At 38.7% G+C, this 21,263-nt stretch overlaps 1 protein-coding gene across 2 annotated transcripts in view; it reads left to right on the top strand.

Moving 5' to 3' along the window:
• SIM2 (SIM bHLH transcription factor 2) overlaps positions 1 to 21,263 on the top strand; it is a 60,269-nt gene that overhangs the window by 22,014 nt on the left and 16,992 nt on the right. For both annotated transcript variants that reach the window (XM_004934541.5, XM_040652059.2), the window contains exons 5-7: positions 9,175 to 9,260; positions 11,452 to 11,651; positions 15,528 to 15,634. In XM_004934541.5, coding sequence (XP_004934598.2) covers positions 9,175 to 9,260; positions 11,452 to 11,651; positions 15,528 to 15,634 — 393 coding nt within the window. The remainder of the gene's footprint in view (positions 1 to 9,174; positions 9,261 to 11,451; positions 11,652 to 15,527; positions 15,635 to 21,263) is intronic.

A 21,263-nucleotide genomic window follows, 5' to 3' on the forward strand; every position in this document is an offset into this window, starting at 1 on the left:
ATCAGACATATTATTTGTCTGCTAGCAACTAGGTAATTCTTATATGATTTGTTATAATCATACAGTAAGTAATACAAGGAGTATGGAATGCACTGTGTCAGGCTCTCCACCTGTTCCACTCCAGCTAAGAAGTAAACACCAGTCCACACTTTTCCTCTCAAGGAACACCATCTTCCCTACTCACACTTTACTTGATATCAAAATAAGGGAATAAATGGAAAACTATATATGGAAAGATAGTTTGTCACACTGTTCTAAAGATTTTTTTTTTCTAGTAGCACCTATGCAAAAAGACAAAACTTGGTAGGATTTTTTCTGTTTGTTTTGATCCATTTGGAAGTATTTTATAGGAAAACTGTTCCTGAAGGCTAATGGTTTAACATAATGATCCTGATGCTAACGTTTGTATTATTCTAAACTAGGGAAATCTAGAAAAAAATATTATTTTGGATGTACAAAAGTGGAAGAGGGCAGACTGCTGGCACCCCACTAAAAACCTCTTTATTTTCAGTGATAGTGATCAAAAAAGTATAGCAAGAATAGAGTGCTTCAGACTACAAGTTAGAATTTGCCTTTCTACCTACTGCCCTGCTGAATTTCTTCTCTTAAAAAAAAAAATTGGAAGCATCACTTGTAGGAGCAAAGGAGGATTTGGGCAAATGCTAACAAATGCTGCATTTGGATCACAGGAATGATCATTGAGACAATTTATTCTCTGCAGCACTGGTGGGATTCTGGATGCTGTTAGAGCGCAGAACAAACTGTCTGATCAGGGAGGAAATTTGGGCAGCTTTTGCAAGCTTGGAAATCAAAGACATGGTTAACAACAGAACAGATTTCTTTCTGCCACAGCAAGATTATCAGAACACACCAAGTCAGCACACAAACTTGTCAACTTAGTATTTGCATATGAACTTGCTATGTACGCATATAAAATCTATGTTTTCACAATACAAGACATTTATATTTTATCATTCAACTGGTGTCACTTAGTTACTAAAAAGAGGACAGAGTATTCTCAAGGATATACGCTTCAGCCTGTAACCTGCATGTGTATATATGATGTTTCAGTGTAACAGGGAGAAGGGAAAGTAAATAATCTGGTTTTTCTCTTTTACTTGGAATCCAGTTTTTGACCACACATACCAAGTAAGAAAAAGGAAATGTGGTTTTCATATGTCCCTTCGCATGCAGCATTTTACTTCACAGAATAGTTGTATTCACAGACTCACTCAGGCACTGTTCTTTCTAGCACAGTGATAATAAAGCTGGTGGTCAATGTGTTGGTCTCACTCCTGGCTTTCCACAAGCTCACTTGAAGGTCTGCTCTAAATTTGTCTGAGGGAAATCCACCAAATGCATTTGCAGGCCCCTTCTTACCCTGACCTGTTGTGTTTGCCAGTCCTGGATTCCCAGCTTCAAGGACATCATTACAAGAACTGTCTAAACTATCCTACAAGCATCTCCTTTGCATAGTTCCTAGAATGCTTTTACATCTTTCATGTGCTAGAAGTTGGGGTCACCTGCATTCAGAATTAAGGTCTGGATGTTCTGGCATTTGTCTCTCTTGCATCTCACAAAAGTTGTAGCCTTGCTATGCTCAAAAAAGAATAAGCTAGCCAAGAAGCTTGCATGCTCTTTTAGTCAGCATTGCACTGTGTGGGACCCAGATGCTTTGCAGAGTAAGAACAGAACATGTGCAACTTTATAGTATAGAGGAGGTAAAATGAAAATAACCAACCGAAAGGGTAAAAATATGCAGAGTGTTTGGGGGATTGGCAGGAAAGTATCATCCAGACATGAACTTGTGCTATCTATGTTTCCACCCTATAAAACAATTCAGCAGGGACATGGAGCACAGCTTATCATATGTTCATGCTTTGACACCAAAGGAACGCACGTGCCTCTGAACAAGCTGTGGGAAGGAAAGCAGAAGCAGGTAATGGTGTGCTTCAGTTTAGGTGTGCCATTTCAAAATAGTTTTTTTTTTTCCCACACTGCAACAGATCTTTGACATTACACACAAGCTGCCCTACAGAGCAAACAGAAATCAAGACTTACATTGATGTGGCACATCATTAGCTGTGTCAAAAGTTCTCATTTTTAATGCTGTATTGTAATCTTCTAGAGCGATGGACAAGGCATACATTTTTAAAACAGTCCATGGTGAAGCATGATGCAGTTTACATGCACATGTATGTCAATTTACACTATGGTTCTATAGCAAAGTGATGCCATATTTTGCTGATGTCTAAATCCAGGAATTTTGGGAAAGATATGTAAAACAGAAGCCTTTACCTTACAGAAAATAAAGACACGAGAGATGAAGCTATGGAAAAAATTGTGACTCTCTTTTCTCAGTCCATAGTACAAGCAGCATGCAGACCACAGAACTTTGAGAATGCTTCCTTTCAAAAGAGAAGAGAGATGGAGTAGAAAGCAAAGAGGATTTCCATAGTTTCACCCTCAGGTCCAGATAATTCTGACTTCCATAAAACTAACTGTAATTTCACAAAATAGCTTGGAGAATCTTATTTGACAGTCTTGTGCAAGACACACATGCACACAAATTCTGTATTCAATATAGCAAAACTAATTTTGTGTACCATGACATTTATGCTGTTTACAACAGTAAAAAGTACACATCTGTAAAATATAAACAGGCTATTTTATTCTTGACCTATGCTCACCATCAAAATGTCTTGAGTGATTTGGTAGGTAAGGAAAAGGCATAACTGAGACAGCATCCTTTGTAGAAATGATGTTAAGAGCTGTGAGAATGAAATACATCTTTGGTATGGCCAGAGATGACAATGTCTGTCTGCATTCTCATTCACAAGTTGCTGTGCTTCAGCTCTGTGGAGATGTTAGCATACAGATGAGTTGGGGTAGGACTTGAATTAGGCCACTTACTCTCTGCGTCATTTATAGCTTTTACGGAATTTACTCAGCTAAGTTGTAGCAGCACACCAAAAAGGAAGCCTCCGTAAGATGACTAGGTCATAGAGTCATCTATTAGTAGAACAGAAACATTTCTCTGAATCGGATAAGGCAGATGGAATTTGAAAAATAAAGAATGATAAATTTGATTTATTATCTTGGATATGGACTTGCAGTGCCTCCCCTGTAAAACCCATGAATGATACCTCAAACTTAGTGCCTATTAAACTATCTGATAGTAGACAGATCAGAGAAGTCAGGATCTCATGAACCTCAGTTATACTCTTCCAAAGAAGAGAATAGAAAAAAAAAAAAAACAGAGAAATCTGCTAGAAGTATATAATCATGCTGATAAAAAACAGTGTTTTAGTTTTTATTTCCAAGTATTACCAACCACTCACATTTCTGTAAAAATGTGGGGAGTAATGGGGAGAGGACGATCACTTTCAAACAACAACAAAAAAACCAACAAACAAAACAGAAATTTGCTATCATGAGAAAATCCAATCCATAACAAGTATTGGAAATGGCTAGAATAGAAAATAGACTTGAGATCACATTTCACATGACTGGATCAAGAGAAGGACTATGCCAAAAATGGGAGAGTAAACTTTTAGAAAGAATCCTAAAGCTCTGCTTTTCATCTCTAATTCCTGTAGTAGATAAACACAATTTCAGTAAGTTCTGGGAAATGTTAACAGCTGTATGAAGACACTTGGCCTTCTTTCCAAGAAGCTATCATGAGAACATTTCAAGATACTTAGCAATTTAAAAGCAGGGGAAGAGGTTTCTTTTTTAGCTATACAAGATGCTGAGATACTTTTTAACTTGTTTTCAGAAAAAGCTTGAACAAAAGAATGCACAAACTTTGAATAACTCTGTTATGAAAAGAAGGATTGATCTTCGAGCTGTTTTTAGATTGTTTAGGAGAGGAAAACAAGTTGCATTCAGATAAAGAGACAAAAATAGATACTGACATGGAAAGTAAGGGTAAGGATGGGAGGAGCAGTGCCAAGCTGCAATACTTATATCCACATAGGAAAGTTGCATTAGAAACTTTCGCAAAGAAACACAGCTGTCTCTCAGAACTGTAGACAGGCAAGGGCTGGAGAAGGTGCAATTAAACAGATAAGCTTCAATGTATGTGGTGAACATTCTGGAATAGTAGGTATTTGAAAGAAATGGCACTAAGAGATTCAACAGCAGAGAAATTCATCATGTACTGCAGCAAAATTTGCTCTCCCCATGCAGTGGCTGTCACACCTTTGAAAACCCAGCTGGTCGATTCCAAAACAGATGCATAAACTGCTTGGATAGGAATAGCAGAACATTGTTCTGTTGTATTTTGAAGAAAACAACCCAAATACCTCCCACTCCCTTCTCCATACACACAGTCGCACACATTCACACTCATTCACGTTCTTAACCTGGAAGCTCTGTGGACTTCTCCTCTGCCATTAGCTGTGTAAGAATCATCTACAGTTCCCCACAGTCATTGCTATACTAAGGCACTTAACATCTCCATAAGGTACTGTGTTTGCCTCTTTACTCTACTGGGCAAAGTGTATATACAAGTACACAGCAGCACCGCTTGTGGCATTACTAACATAGCTTTATTATCTTTCATCAAGTATAGCACTGTGGTTGGGTTTTGAGACTATTCTGTGAATGTCTCATATCAGTCAGGTACAGTGAATTTCACTGTCAGTCCCCAGGTTTGAAAGATTCCTGTACTTCAGGGTGAAGGTTGGTTGCAGCTTGCTGTCAGTTTTCCAGGTTTCTAGCTTCCTTATGGAAGCTGTAGCCAACAGGGCAATGTAATACACAATACCTCCTGCAGTGACAAATCTGAGTTTACATATGAGGTTGTTTTACTTCAGTTGAAAATATCCCCATTATCACATTATGTGAACGTACACTTGACTCAGTTCCAGGCGTTGCAAAGGTGCAGTGGTAAAGTACAGCTTTGCTGAAAGCATCTTTATGCTGAATGCAGTTTTACCTCTTACTTACTTACCTCTTTTGATTGTTTCTTTTGTGTGAACTCAGTGGGAAGATCTACTTCAGAATTTTTTTGTCTACTCAGTAGTATTTTATTTCCCATCCTTCATTAGCTGACGTGTTGGTTTAGCCTTTTCACTGTAACAAAAAACAAACAAACAAACAAACAAAAAAAACGAAAACAAAACAAAAGCTAAATATTTCAGTTTAAACAAGTGGTTTCTACATTTATATGTTGATCTTTACATTGTTTTTAACACTTAACACAAAGGTGTTATCATCACTTATAGCTATGCTTTTATGGAGATAACATTTGGAATATTAAATACAGAGGTTAAGCTTTAATTATTAAACAAGCATACGTATTCTCTAATACTCAAGAAGGTTACTTTTCTTCACTGTTACTTGTTTCCTGGTTCAATAGTAACATTTCACTATTCATTATTCTCTCTCAAAGTTTCATGAATACACACTTAACCCACAGTTCTCTCAATATGTATCACCATAAGAACTGGCAGTACTTGATTGATTTCTTCTTTATTTCAGCCCTTTTATCTTCTTGAAAGCCTAAGACTGTTTCTATTTCTATATGTGCATTCTTTACATAATTACATGAAAAAAAACAGCATTGATATCAATATATTACTAAGTCTGGTTGCATTATTCTCTTACATTTTAGCAGTACTTCAGAACTTAATTGACATTGATAAAACCATTTAAGTGACAAAATTCTTCAGTTATGTTCACCTCTTTTTGAGTCTGAAGCATTATGTTTACGTTTATTGTTTTTCTTGCTTTATTAATTTGAGACTTGTGCTGCATCCTCCAACATCTCCAGCCATACTTTTACAGCAGGCGCTGGCCATTTATGCTACAGGCATTTTTCCTGCTTTGCAAACACCTTTTTGTGTCTACTATCTCTTCACATTTTTGTTATTAACCTCTGTAGCAGGACAGCATGTCTTAGTAATCATTCTTCTTGTAGCTTCTCTGATTTCTTCTATTTGAACATTCAGCTTCTCTCTTTTCTTTCTAAACCTTGGAGTGCCCCGTTTGTCTACATTCCTTCCATCAGAGTAGGCCTTCTTAATTGCACCAGGTACAGCCTGGATGTGATTAACTCAAGTTGTGCATTACACTGACGGATGTGTTAGTATCCAGTGGGATATCAAGAGTCTTTATTTCACAGTCACCTTTACATTGACAAATTTATTTCAATTCTTTTTCACTTTGCCACCTGCCTTTGTCTGCGCTTAAGGATACTGAAGATTCACACCAACAAATGTATCAGTTTATACGACCCCTAATTCACACTGCTCACACTCTTGTATCAAGTTCCTTATGCAAGGGCTTCGGTTTTACTGCTCTTTTTTATTTTACAATCTCTTGATCAGATCTGGACATGGTTTTATTCCCAGTAGGTGCACGCAAACACACATACACAGAGCTGACCAACAACAGATTCACATGGATAGAACAGTGCTTTTACAAGCATCCACGCACACAGACTGTGCTAAGGTAAGCATAAGGAATATGAATGGCCTGGTTCCACTTCTTCCTTCCCAGTTAATGAGCCACAAAGCTTGGCAGTGGATTTTACACACTCTCACAAAGAATCTCTCTCTGATAGCTTTTGCACTTCTCAGTTCCAATTCTGAAATCAAGATGAAAGATGCCATGTAGTACCTGTACATAATCCATTAGGCACTGTGAAACAACCATTATCCTTAACTTGTCACATAACAAGCCCAGCTTGCTGGTTAAAAATGCTCTGCATCCATCTACATTAGGGGCCATGTTGCATTATTAAGCAATTCTGTTATGGTTGTTATGGTCCAGGAGGTTTGCTTATCATCATCATGTATGAATTCCTTCAGTTTCTTCAGGCTAAAGAGCAGTACGTTGAGGAGGGTCCAGGTTCTGCTTGGTCATATGAGCATCATCTCTCCTTTTGCTTTGCTACCTTCATACCAACTAGCTCAGTTCTCCAAACCAGGAGCTCCTGTATGAGTCCCTGGTTACCTCATGGGTAACTCTTTCCTCTTCAGATTGCAGACATGAGATGTAACTGATTTAAGAGACTTGTTTGTTGGTTCAGCAACACACAACTAAAACCTAATAATTCAGTGATCCAAAAATAATAAATAAATAATTATTAAATGATAGTTGTTTAAATTTGCACCTGATAACAGACAAGAAGAAAGTTACAAATCATTACTCTTCAGTCTCACAAATCACATACAGCTACCATTAAATTACAGCTCCATCAGTCTTCCCTCCCCATATTACTTACTACGGTGGCACAACTCTATCCTTCTTCACACTGCTGTCTTATACTACACAACATCCTTGACCTTGAATTCTTTTAATTGCTCTCTTGGTTTTCTGAATAGCCTGTAGCTAGTAAAGAGAGCTAGTGTCCCAGTAGGATTTATTGTTTACTATCTGTGATACTGAAATCAGGCAGATAACCACCAATTTTAAACAACAAAGGAAAGAAATGTTATCTTACAGTCTGGGTGTTAGTATAGTTTTATAGAGAAGCAAAGATCACATTATAAACATAACCACATTTCTGTTGAAACGGTAAAGTTGGAACTGAGCATTTCTATAGCACTGTCTGTAGTAGTCTGCAGTAATATTTGAAAAAGAAGGAAGCAGCTAAAGAAGGAGCTTTTTATGGAAAGAGGTCCTTTGGGTCTCGTAGCAGGGCATTTGAAAAGGTTCCAGTTTCACTAATCATCTCTTCTAATAAAAGAATATAAGAATATTAGCAACTCAGTCCATGCCTGAAGATGTTTGGTTTTCCAGTACTCATTGCTGAACATTAACATTTTTCTCCCTTGATACCCTCAAAGAAAGTTGTCTTTATTTTGTGTGAGGTGGACTGTGGCAGTAAGAGAGCAAGCACCAGTAAAATTTGTAGAAATGTGGATTAAAAAAAAAAAAAAAAAAAAAAGAATTGCACCTAAATTTCAGATTCATTCTTTATTCATGAGATCATACTTCAGCAATAGTTATTTGTACTGTACGGTTTCCTCCCTACAAAATATATACATTTATATTTAAAAGTCTATCGTAGATGTGCCACCTCATTTAGAATGCCTGTTTTTCCCATATGGATCTAATTTGCTTTGGGAAGACAAATGGAAAATTCAAATACTCAGGAAGGCTGGTACTTGTTGAGATGCACTGTGTATTGCATTTCTTTTCCCTTCTTGCCAAGTCCATTTTCCTGCGGTTGTATCTTCAGACCTTTAAACTCAGAACTTAATGTGAAGAGTTTATTGGTTTCCAGGTAGTGGTCTGAGGCTCAACCACTGCAGGTGTGTGGCTCAGAGGTGTTAATTGGATGATGGATGCACAAAAATCGGAAACACAGCTCAACAGTAAAATCAAATTAAAGCAGACTCCTGCTGATCTCAGTGGGCTTTGTATCAAACCCTGTGGAAATTTAGAAAATACTACATATTGCAACAAACCTGCAAACCCCTCAGGTTCCCCGATTCTTCTGTTCGCATAAGTACCAAACGAGTTTTCTTTTCCTGATATAGTTCTGTTCTGCTGAACTGCAACTTCCAATAATACAAAGTCAGAACAACCAGGGATGTCTAAACTCTTTAAAAGAATAGCTAAGTGTTAAAGAAAATAAGAGCTTCTTTTTTTACAAGGGTACCTGAGCAATATTTAACTTCAAAAGCTTCCTTGATTTTACCCTTAAACACGTTTGTTTAAGAAACTTCTACCAAGAACAGCTTAGAAGTCACTGAAAAAGGAAACATTATTGTATACGGAGGCCAGTATTCCACCAGCCTGGGTGTGACTACCTACATACACTCAAATTATAACAAAAGCAGTAAATATTCTTTTTTTTTTTTTTCTTTTCATTCTGCTATTTCCTTGAAGAGGATCCTGGTTTGCTTACAGTCCAAAGGAGACATTTCCTTCTGTTTAGCAATGCAGGCAGGTACCCGGTTGTTCAGAAACAAGGTGATGGCCTTATGAAGAGTAGTTAAAACAGAAATTTTGAGACTTCTACAATTTTCACAGAGAATCTTAACATCAAAGTAAAATAAATCCTAAGGGTGGAGACTGAGTGGAAAAGCAGAATGGTTGACTTCTATTGCTGTCTAAGGCTGAGGCAGGGGCACTTCTGTAAAATCACCAAAGACAATGTTATGGGCGGTTTTGAAATCTGCAGTAATAAATAAGCAGTGTGGTTTATGCTTTCAGAATATGAAATTGAGAGATCATTTTTCCTGAGAATGAAGTGTGTCCTAGCCAAGAGGAATGCAGGATTGACATGCAGTGGCTACAAGGTAACGTATATAAGCTTTTATTTTCACATATACAAGAGAGAAGTTCATTTAGTGAGCTTGGTTTTAACTATGTGTACCTGAAAGCAAAGTCTTTGATGGAAAGAATCAGAACAAATGCAAAAGTACTGATGTGGATTCCCTCAGTACTGTAGCTCCAGACCCTCACTGAGTGAGCTGGGATTTGCTTTGTGGCACATTCCCATATTCCAAAACTCTGATGTTGCAGACTGCTATCTGGAGAACACCCATGGGGTGCAAAGAGAATATACATTCAGGTCTTGTTCCCTTATGGAAGCGGAGGAATGTGGGGCAGGATGTTGAAAGTCTTCTCACATCCCTCTGCCTTGATCTTACTGTGTTTTTTCTGAGCCAGCCACCCAGTTGCACAGGACACTCACTGGCATGGCTAGAATTTGCCTCAACATTAATGAGACCATAATGTTGCCGAATATAATCATTGATATCAACTCAGGGTTTGAGCTGTACTAACCTAAGATGATTGTTTTCAAATCCTGCTGCTTGTATTAATCTTATCTTTACTACATGAAACCAGAAAGACATAGCATATACTGAAATTCTACAATAGCATCTGCCATTCAAGTAGTTCTTATTTTCAGCTTTGCAGTACACATGTGCTGCTCTTTGAGCTGTACAGTAAAATTCTATCACCTAAATATTGAAAGAGTAGGATATTTCACATATACCCTGGTGAGGATCTGTTTTGCTTGAGTCATTCAAAAACAAAGAGAAAAGCATGCAAGAAAAGTAGACCTCATTTAAGGAAGGCATTCAAGGTCCAGACATTTATCTGCTTATTTACATTGTTACCTACCTGCCTACACTGACAATTCTTCATTATATGAGCCCTTGTTTGCTCAGCTGCTTCCTAACAAAAATCATTCTGTCTCAAAGCGGAATCAGAAATCAGGTGAAAACACAAAGCTTTTAGCTGTGGTATCTCTGTATGGTTTTCTTTTTTTCCCATGTATGGCTGGTAATTAGAGGAATCACAGTCTTTCTATTTTTCATTATCACAAGTTTACACAATGAAGAATTTAAGGATGTATTCATTTAGTGGGATGTCGGCTTAAATTTATTCTCTCTGACTGTACTTAGAGTCAAAAATTAATACTATTGAACGTATTATACGAATAGCTCAAGTGCAGGAGAAGCTCAGTAATGAAATAGAGTGAGAATTAGTAGGATCTGCAGGAAGATCTTAAATAACTTTTGATATTGCTTATCGGAGGTGAGGAAGGAGGTTATACTGGAGGAGTCTATTTATATGTAGGTGACAGTTCATAAGTTGTTCAGAGTTCTAAATACACTGGAAATGAATTCCTTTACACTGGATGCATTTAAAAATGAATCAGATAAGGAAATTAAGCTGAAGGATGCGTATAGAGTATTTCTGATTCCCCACAAAGCCCAGACAAGTGTCCTGCCTGATGTTTGAAGCAGAAAAGTGGCTGGAGCACAGATAATTTCTAGACACTAACAATACATTAAATAAATCTTGCAGAAGAGTCCCCTGTTTTTTTAGTATTTCTCCTTAGCTGGCCTTGTGTAGTTTTACAGGCTAACACTGAAATTATCACTCCTATGATTAGGAATTGCATATAGTAATTCAGGAATCTGGTCTCAAGACCCTGGGTTTGGTCATATACCAAAAGAATATCATCTGAACTTGACTGAAAAGTTCATTTAAAGGGTCATTTAAAACTCATTTCCAGTGCATTTGCGCATATAACCTGTAGTCTTTACAGATGTGATACATTAATTTCCATCGGCTATCTCAAGAGTGTGTTTTTCATCAGAACAAGAAGCTATTTAAAAATATGTTGATGTTTGTATACCTATATACATGTATGTGAGAGAATCTGAGCACCTTCCATATTTTTGATTAACAAACAAGAGATTAACACCTAAGAAATTTTAAAATTAAAACTAGAAAGCAGTGTAGATAATTTTTAAGAGCACATGTTCTAATACTGGCTGTAAATACAAAAAATCACATCTACCGTGTTTTAATCTCCCTTTATAAATTATCCACAATTCTGAAGCATTATCAGACTGTGCAGTAATAGTGCTATAAGGGTGTACTGCCTTACAACTTCATTGAAACTGGGTGGACAGTTGACTCGCGGCCTCTTCCTTTGTCATCAGATATTGTGTTTTCTTCTCATGCTAGGTGATCCACTGCAGTGGCTATTTGAAGATACGGCAGTATATGCTCGATATGTCTTTGTATGATTCCTGTTACCAAATTGTTGGACTGGTGGCTGTAGGTCAATCTTTACCCCCTAGTGCAATCACTGAGATCAAACTTCATAGTAACATGTTTATGTTCAGAGCAAGTTTGGACTTGAAGTTAATATTCCTAGATTCCAGGTAAGCAGCTATTTCATTTCTAGCATAAAATGTTTTCAAAGTCAAAAGTTCTAAGTTACAGTGGTTTCTTTTTGGGGGGCTGGACTTGTTGATTTCTAGAGGTCCCTTCCAACAATTCTGTGATTGTGTTATTCTGAACAGATCAAAATTGCCACTAGAAAGTAAAGCACTACAAAATTACCTGGAAGACAAAGACCATACGGGTCTTCAAAGCCCTTCAGGTAACTGGACAGGCCATATTTTGTCTTGCATGTCAACATAAAAGAGCCTGTACACTTTAACTGATAGCTACATACATTTTCAGAGTCAACTAAAGACTTGCTGTGATTAATATGTATATGAGCAGTAAAAATTTTTACCTTAAAGGACATAAATATTAATAAACAAACCTAGTTAAAGTAATATGTATGCACCATCACCTGTAATTTAAATGGCAGCAACAAAAATGTTGAGATCAAACGATTTGCCAGGGTCATCAACACGAGCTTTTGACAAAGTAGTAAGAAAATGGAGTATTCTGCATTTTAGTTTAATGCCTTAATAATGAAGCCAACTGTACTAACTGGGGTTATTGGAGTGAAAATGAATTCCATTGGATACTACATGAAAACACAGCCTTTCTGAAGAAAACTTGGGAAATTGGCAATTACCATCATAGGAAAGAGAATCCACTCTCAGTAGATGTAGCTCACTTACCGGCTAAAAAGGGGAGAGCACAAAACCAGAACTGAAGTAATTGTAAAATGACTCACTCATCTTTTTTGGAAAATATGGCATCTTTAACTACACAATGATCCTTTGTACTGTATAGTTTAAGATACCTTGAGGAAAAAAGTCCAATTCCCAGACAATGTAACAGATTTGACCATTGACAAGACAATCATTCTTTACAAATCCCTACATGTAGAGAGCATTATGTCACATACTTTCTCATTTCCCTGACACGCTGGATTTGTAAGAAGCAGAAATGATATTTATGTGTAAGAGTGAAAAAGACGCTGTATCCAAGACTGGGGAAGTTTTTCATGGCAGGCCAACCATGGAAGAACATGCTCTTTTTCCATGTTAAGTCAATGAGATAGTGGGACATCAGCTGATAAAATACAAAGAACTGGTTGTTTCTGCATTTTTTTCTTGGCATGCTTTACTTAATATAACAGCTATAAAGAAGCACAAGGAGTTCAGCAGCATGTCTTTGCATGTGGAAAAAGGAAAATGATGTGTCTAAGAGGAACTGCCTGAAGATAGTAATGTCTTCAAAGAAGACAGTATAGCCAGAGGTGTTGACAGGAGCACAGAAATAACCAGTACTGTTGCATAGCTGTTGTTACCAAAGAGCAGATGGGTGTCATCCATACACAGGATGGTTAGGAGTATTAAACACTACTAGAGCCCTTTGCTTTCACAGCTGAGCAAACCAAATTATTTTTTCTCAGGCTAGGGGTGTACTAGGAATAAGACAAAACTGTTTTCAGATTTGCTTCTGGTATCTGTGCAAGGAAAAGTATTGCTAGATCTTTAGCTGTAAGTCATAGAGCAGACAGGCCAGGGTCATAGCCACAAAAAGAAACAGATAAGTCTTTCTGGATACTCAGTGCAACATAAAACATGCAAGATAATTTGTCAAGGTAACTGGAAAAAGACAGTTGTTTCTCCTTTAGAGAGATCTGTAGCTTCTGATTTTGGTGATGCACCCTTTTATTTTTTTAATTGCTACATCGTTTGCAAGGCTTTAAGGTACTCTAGAGGGAAGAACTGATCATTAGCCCAAGCTCTGTTTCCTTCTGTTTGTGCTTTGTCACACACAGCAACCCTCAGAGCCCAAGCTCCCTACAGTGACTATCTGAGGCGTTGTTTTTGTGTTAAGGAAGTCAAGCAGTTCATTTATAGATTCAAAGATTTCAAAAGTTTGGGTGTTCCTATAAATCTTAAAACTTTTTGGCTCATATGAAGACCAAATTCAAAGTAAGACTGCACTTCCAGAAAAATTCACACCTGGTTTGAGTTTGTGGCTTTTTGTTTGTTTGTATTTGGATTAACTGTCTCTGTACTCACCAACTAAGTAAGCAGGATGAACTGCCACCCTTGTTTTAAGTGCAGAAAATTCAGAAGGGACATGGAAATCTGAACAGGACATTACACCAACTATTTCACTATTGTGATAGGCTTAAGTGAGAATTTGGGCCCCTAGAATTGTAAGCTAGGAAGGACAGGGCACATTGGAGAGGAGAAGCACATGCTCATATGCTCACATGAGCATATGAACATGCTCATATAGCGTCATAGGGAAACAGATCGCCTGTGCTCATTCTGTGTTGGCAATTCCTGATGCAATGGTGTGCAAGACATTGCTGGATGAAGGTATAGCTAGGGGAGATACGAATGTTTTGTTCATAAATTAGACCATGAAGGCATGGGGCTTTTTTTGTTTGTTTATTTGGTTGGTTGGTTGCTATTTTTTTTGTTTTCTGATTTCCTTCAGAAGAATCCTCCTTGTGCTGTATCTCAAGTAGAATGTAAATCTCTGTGCAGTTCATGTGATTACTTAGTGTTAGAGCAAGAGTAAATAAGATGCATAATAGTTATAAATAAATAAATAAGAAAGTTTGCATTATCTGCAACCCTCGGTGACACACGTTGCTTGAGATCTCTGCCTTCCTTTCTGTAGATGCTACTGTGTCAGTCCCTGATGTAGAATGTATCCATGCTAGTATTTTAGTTCAAACCAAAAGCATCCTTTTGAAGCAAAGGTCCCGACCATCTCCGCCAACTGCACAGCAGTTCATGTCATGAAGATGCATTAGGCATGTGAACTGGGTGAATTCCAGATGAGACTAAACTAGAAGACAGGAACATGTCTAGGGCACCCCAACTACTACAAAGCCTTCAGTTCACAGACTCAGTCTACAGTTAGTCTCAAGAAAATGTCCCAGAATTAAGATATTCAGGCTCCAGAACCTCAGCTTTAACTGCTTTACTCTACAGATCACTTGCCAATGGAGTGTGTTGTTTGTTCATGTATAACACCTTTGCATAGCACCTCATCTGCTGTTTTAGATGAAGAAAGCCCATAACAGAATAAAACACCCCCAGCAACACTTGGTAAACAAGCTAAATTATGGCCAGGTTGTACAATGTACTTTTTTTTTTTGTTCTCAAGCAACAGTGCTAAATAAATAAAAAAGACCCTTTTGAATCATAAAGTTTGGCTTCCCAGGTGACTTACAGGTGTGGCCTCATATAGGTCTGAACAGGGTAGCCTCGTTCTTTAACATCTGCAGAAATGCTGCTGTCTCACATCCTTTCATTTTTCTTCCACTGCTTGTCATGTGAGGAAATTTTTCTGAAATCTAGCTTCAGCTTTCCTTTTCTTAGCTTGTGATCTTCATAGCTCCTGTCTTTCTACATTTTTAGCTGGAATAAGCTGCTTCCTTCTTCTGTTAGTCATTAACTGGAATTTATTTATAGACCATGATCACAGTCTCTATGGACAGACATACATGCTACACTTGTATGTTTGCAAAAGCAAATGAAAATTTGTCAGCGGTGTACAAGAGTAGTTTTATTGTTTCGTGACTAGCTCCTCAACTGGATCTTTGTATAAAGGATCATGCAGGGCAGTGGCAAAAGCCCAAAGCTGAAATAAGAACTCTTTTTCCTGTCTATGTGTAAGGCTGGCCAGGGAATAGCTGCACCTTGCTTTGGCTGGGTTGAGAGGGTTTATTTTCTTATAAAGATGAGGATTCTTGAGTTTCCAAAACTAATATTTTGTCCTACGGTTTTTAGGTACCTGACTTGCTGGCACAATTAAATGCTAGGTTTATAAGACTGAATATTCCTGGAGATTTTGCTTATTATGGAATCTTCCTTTTCTAGAGTGACTGAATTAACTGGATATGAACCCCAAGATCTGATAGAAAAAACGCTCTATCACCATGTTCATGGCTGTGATGTGTTCCATTTACGATATGCTCATCATCTGTGTAAGTAAAAAGAATGCTAGACTGAAATTTATTAAGTAGAGTGAGAAGTTTTGCAGGCAAAAGGCACCACGTTGGAAAGAAAAGAAAGCTTTCGAAACCTTGACTGGAGATAGATTTTCAAAAGTGCTTGGCTATCACTTAAGGAAACCATTACTTCTGCAAATAAGCTAAATACTCAATCTGCCGTGCTTCTGGAAAAAAAAAAAAACATATCTGGCTACTTTTATCTTTGACTTAAAGGATCTGAGTTCTTTTGAAAATGTGGACTTGATTCTGGGTGATGAACTCCTGAAGGGGCAAAAAAATACGAAAGAGCAAGTGAGTGAGCAAAAGGGGAAAATCTGGACTTTACTAGTCCCTGTTAAAAGAAAAATTATGCAACAGCTCCCCATTCCTCTGAAACATGTTTGTAATAATCAGCCCATGTTTGAAGTGAATGCAAACTCCAAAAATACTGAAATGAATGCTCATTAATAGCATGTGGGTGAGGTTTGGAGAATGGAGTGTCAGGAAAAAAAATACACGTTTAATAATCCCCCATCCGCCAACTGAGACGCTAATCATATCTTCAAACATCTGGACTTGGGAAGTAGTTCATTCAGTAGCGCATTAATTTGAGAAGCAAATTGAGGGAATAGCTGAAATCTGGACTTGGCTCACTCTGCTGCAGCCCATACAATGCAAAGATGAAGTCCAAAAAACAATTATTAGTGAATTTTTTTTCCAGATTGTTCCTGTGGACTGAAAACAGTTGGAGTCAAATCTTTCCTTTAGGCTTCCGGAGGTTGGTTCTTCACCTTACTTTGAGACATTCATGAGGATTTGGAAAATGAAGGAGGATGTAATTGTATTTGGCACAAACCAGTGCTGAAATTCCAAGTACTGGATTCTATTGATGGCAGCGTATGCTACACCAGGGAAAGCAGAAGTTGACCTTTATAGGAAGTTAATATTTGCCATAATGTTGCTGAAGATTTTGCTTTATGACCTAAAAACTAGAATGACCAGGACATGCTTGATTTAGTGGAGGGTTGTTAGAGTTAGGGTAGTATGGTTAGGCTGAGGTTGGACTTGATGATCTTTAAGGTCTTTTCCAACCTGAACAATTCTACAATTCTGTGCTGCAGTGTGTGCAATAACCTCCCCCATATCCAGTGGGGGCATCCTGTCTGTAGTGCTAACTTCTGCATCTGGTTGTGAATGTTTACCTATACAAAAACCATACTTTATTGTCACAACCGTTAAAAAATACCTATGTCAACAATTATGTAGATACTTCCAATATAGCTACAATCATCTTTGGACGACAATTTGTCCATTTGAGAGCAGAGTCATGGATAGCTCTGTGTGCACTGTAGAAGACTTGTAGCTCGATTACTAGTTTGACCTGTGTATGACTGGTGTTCTGAATAGAGACACATTATGTTTATTGAATTACTCAAGAACCACAACCAAACCACACACAAAGAAAAAAAAAAAAACAGTAACCAAACTGAATAACTAAAAGCAGTTCTCTAGCTACTCTTCCAGAATTACAAAGATAAACTATTGAAAAGTTTAAAATCAGAAGAAAAATATGAGGTAAGTACATAGAAATTTATGAAAGTTTCAAAGAAGCTACATGCCAAGAAGCAAAAAAAAAAAAAAAACAAACAAAAAAACAAAAAAACCCCAAAAAAACAAAACACCTTGGTCAACAGTGGGAACACTGCAGAATCATTGTCAAAATACTAAGTAATAGGAATTATTAAAACAGATGTAAAGTGTACAAACTTTCTCTGGGGAACACTGTTATAACTCCCCCACCATCTATCAGCAAACGTCTGAGGAGCACGAACAGTAAAACACTGGCAGGTTTGACGTATCATTCAATAAAACAATCTGATGATTAAGTGTCATCTGATGAAGAAATCTGCAGAGAAACATCTTACACCTAATAAGGATATTAAGAAAAAAAGGGAAAAAAGAAAAGAAACAGTAAAGCAGAGTAACGCATTGCTCTTTCTAAGAGGAAAAAAAACCAACAATCCTGAACTGAAGACCTGAAGCCTGAAGCTTGTGAACTTTAAGTTAGGCAGCATGGAGAACAAAACAGAGGAAACTGAGGGGAACAAGTTAGAAGGAGTGTAACAAGAACAACAGACTATGAGGAAAATGTACATGTGAATATTTGCCTAAGGTGTGCTGGCAGCAAACAGCGTTTCCTGTTTTAAACATTTGATTTTCTTCCAGCTCTATGAAAAAGATTCTAATGTTTGAAATAGTGTTATTTATTTCTATAGCACCATCAATATGCACAGTGTTTTCTCTTCAACTGGGGAAATGTGGCCACACAAATAATGAGTCCCTGCCTTTTAGAATCTTGCGTTCTATGAGACAGGATAGAGAAGCTGTTCTAGTACAGGCAAAATATTCCTCTATTCCAGTATAGAAACTACTTTTCTGGCTTTGGAGAAATCCCTTCATTTCTATCATCATCTCTTTGTAAAGAAGGCTTTGAGCATCCCACATGTTTTAGCATCACTGCTCTTTCCATCTTATAATCTTGTACAAGAGTCACATCTTTGCCTTGGCAAAGCTGTAGCCCCAGCTGATGTCATCCCCAAACTGATTTGCTGCTTCCTGGAAGTTATGTATTTATAGAACCTATCTGATGGAAGAGCACAATTTACTGTCCACGCCATTGCCTTTGCTATTGCTCCCACAGCAATCAGGCCTTTTGGCAGAACTGCGCTAGTTTTTAAGAGAGCAAAAGAACTGTAGAGTCTGTTAGGGCACCATCCGCTGACCACACTGCTCAAGAACTGGACTGATGACATACAAGGTTATGCATGCCAGGGACACTAAAACAATAACTGCTCTCAGCATGGAACCAAGAATTTCATTTCTCTTAGTGATATCTTGAAGTGTAGGGTGGCAACTCCCAGCCATATGCCTGTGAGCCTGATGGAGCCTTTTAAAATAGACATCTGTGACAGACCAGAAGGATGAGCCCAGCCAGCCCAATGCCTTTTTCAGCTTGCCTTGTAAATGAGGAGAGAACCACAACAGAGGAACACCCAGTTACAGATTGCACATCTCAGAGCCAAGGGTAAAGCCACTGAATCCTTCCCATCCCATTGCAGTGGAGGCCACCAAGAAGTCTGAAGATACACAGATCTTACTGGTAGTGGATTTATCTCACTCCCATTTCTGAGGTTTCCCAATCAGCATCAAATAAGGATAATTTAACAAAGAGTCAAATGGAAATTTACCTTATTTTCTGTATTGGAAGCACGGCTACTGTCTTTTAGTCAAGGTCAGACTTTCCCCAGATTGCTAAAAATGCAGGAGACACGGAGTCCTCCCCCTGTCCCAGGAGAAATACTGGTTTATCCATGTAATTAGGAAGAAAAGCGGAACACTGCAGTCCTCAGTGGTTTTTACATCTTTTAAAGTCCTGTCTTAACTGGAGAGCTAAAACAGGGATTTAAAAAAAAAATAAAAAAGGAATTAGAGAGAAAGAAAAGTCAAAACTGGTCCCAAAGCATCTGGATGAACTTTGTGATAGCTAGCAAAACATCAGACCATTAGATTCCGTTTTGGAGGACGGAGGCCACATTAGAAAAAATACGTTAGATGATCTGGGCCAAAATACAAACACCGTTTTCTAGAACTGTAAAATTTGGAATACAGAACCACAAGAAACATTGTGATTTCATGGCATATTATTGGTTATTAACAAATATTTTCAGAACAGGCTTCTATGGCATTGTTACACTGACTCTGCTGAGTAGCAGACACAACATATTTATGTTTGCAAGATACACTGCACTTAAGGAGGATATACGTCTATATATTTTGTGGGTTTACAAACTTATATGTATTTTCCTCGTTATTTTTTCAATATCTGTATATATGCACCCTCTATCACCCTCCACTTAAGTATTCTGTGTAAAATGCAGGTCTGAGAAAGAACATCTGCAAGGATGAGGCAAAATCTGATATACAGAAACTTCAAACTCTCAACAGTGATAGTTTGGTGTTAGCAAAGATTGGCTTTTGATTGTCCTGCAAGATGTTGTTAATTATTTTCTTGCTCTCTGAACAAATGGGTGCCATATCCTATAATTTAACCCGGTGGAGAAGAACTTCGGGATTCTGATGAACAAAAAGTTGGACGTGAGCCAGCAGTTGTGCCCTTACAGCCTGGAAGGTCAACAGTATCCTGGGCTGCCTCAACAAGAAGGGTGGCTAGCAGTGAAGTGGAAGGGATTGTTCCCCTCTGCTCTGCCCTCGTGAGGCCCCATCTGGAGTACTGTGTCCAGGCCTGAGGCCCCCAGCACATGAAACACGTGGAGCTGCTGGAGTGGGTCGAGAGGAGGGCCACAAAGAGGGCTGGAGCACCTCTGCTATGAAGACAGGCTGAAGGAGCTGGGCTTGTTTATTTTGGTGAAGTGGAGGCTCTGGGGACAGCTCATTTCAGCCTTCCAGTACTTGGAGGGATCTTACAAGCAGGAGGGGGATGGACTTTTTATTCAGTCAGATAGTGATAGGACAAAGGGGAATGGCTTTAAACTAAAAGAGGGGAGATTTAGGTTAGATTTTAGGAGGAAATTTTTGACTCAGAGGATGGTGAGGCAGTGGCACAGCTGCCCAGAGAATCTGTGGTGTCCGATCCCTGGAGATGCTCAGGGCCAGGCTGGATGGGGCCCTGGGCAGAGACAGCACCTAGATTAGGAATACCTAATCTAGGCATTATAGGTATTTTATATATATATATTGATCTTTTGAGGTCCTTTCCAATCCCTGACATTCTGTGATTCTGTGATATCATAGAATAAGAGTGGTTTAGGTTGGAAAGGAGTTTAAGGATCCAACCCCCCTGCTGTGAGCAGGGCTGCCACCCACTAGCACCTAGATTAGGTCACACAGGAACATGTCCAGGTGGGTTTTGAATGTCTCCAGAGAAGGAGACCCCACAACCTCTCTGGGCAGCCCATTCCAGTATTCTGTTACCCTTACTGTGAAGCAGTTTTTTATCATATTTATGTGGAACCTCCTGAGTTCCAGCTTGCACCCATTGTCCCCTGCCCTATCATTGGATGTCACAGAGAAGAGCCTGGCTCCATCCTCCTGACACTCACTCTTTACATATTTATAAACATTAATGAGGTCACCTCTCAGTCTTCTCCAAGCTAAAGAGATCCAGCTCCCTCAGCCTTTCCTCATAAGGGAGATGTTCCTCTCCCTTAATCATCACCGTGGCCCAGCGCTGGACTCTCTCAAACAGTTATCTGTCCTTCTTGAACTGAGGGGCTCAGAACTGGACACAATATCCCAGATGCTGTCTCACCAGGGCAGAGTAGATGGGGAGCAGATCCTTCCTCAACCAACTAACCACACACCTTCTAATACACCCCAGGATGCCACTGGCGTTCTTGGCCACAAGGGCACAGTGCTGGTTCATGGTCATCCTGCTGTCCACCAGGACCCCCAGGTCTCCTTCCTCTATGCCGCCCTCCAACAGGTCAGTCTCCAACCTATACTGGCACCTAGGGTTGTTTTTGCCCAGATGCAAGTCTCTACACTTGCCCTTGCTATAGTTCACTAAATTTCTCCCCACCCAACTCCCCAGTCTGTCTCGGTC

The sequence above is a fragment of the Gallus gallus genome, chromosome 1, assembly GCF_016699485.2.
Source record: "Gallus gallus isolate bGalGal1 chromosome 1, bGalGal1.mat.broiler.GRCg7b, whole genome shotgun sequence".
Taxonomy (NCBI): domain Eukaryota; kingdom Metazoa; phylum Chordata; class Aves; order Galliformes; family Phasianidae; genus Gallus; species Gallus gallus.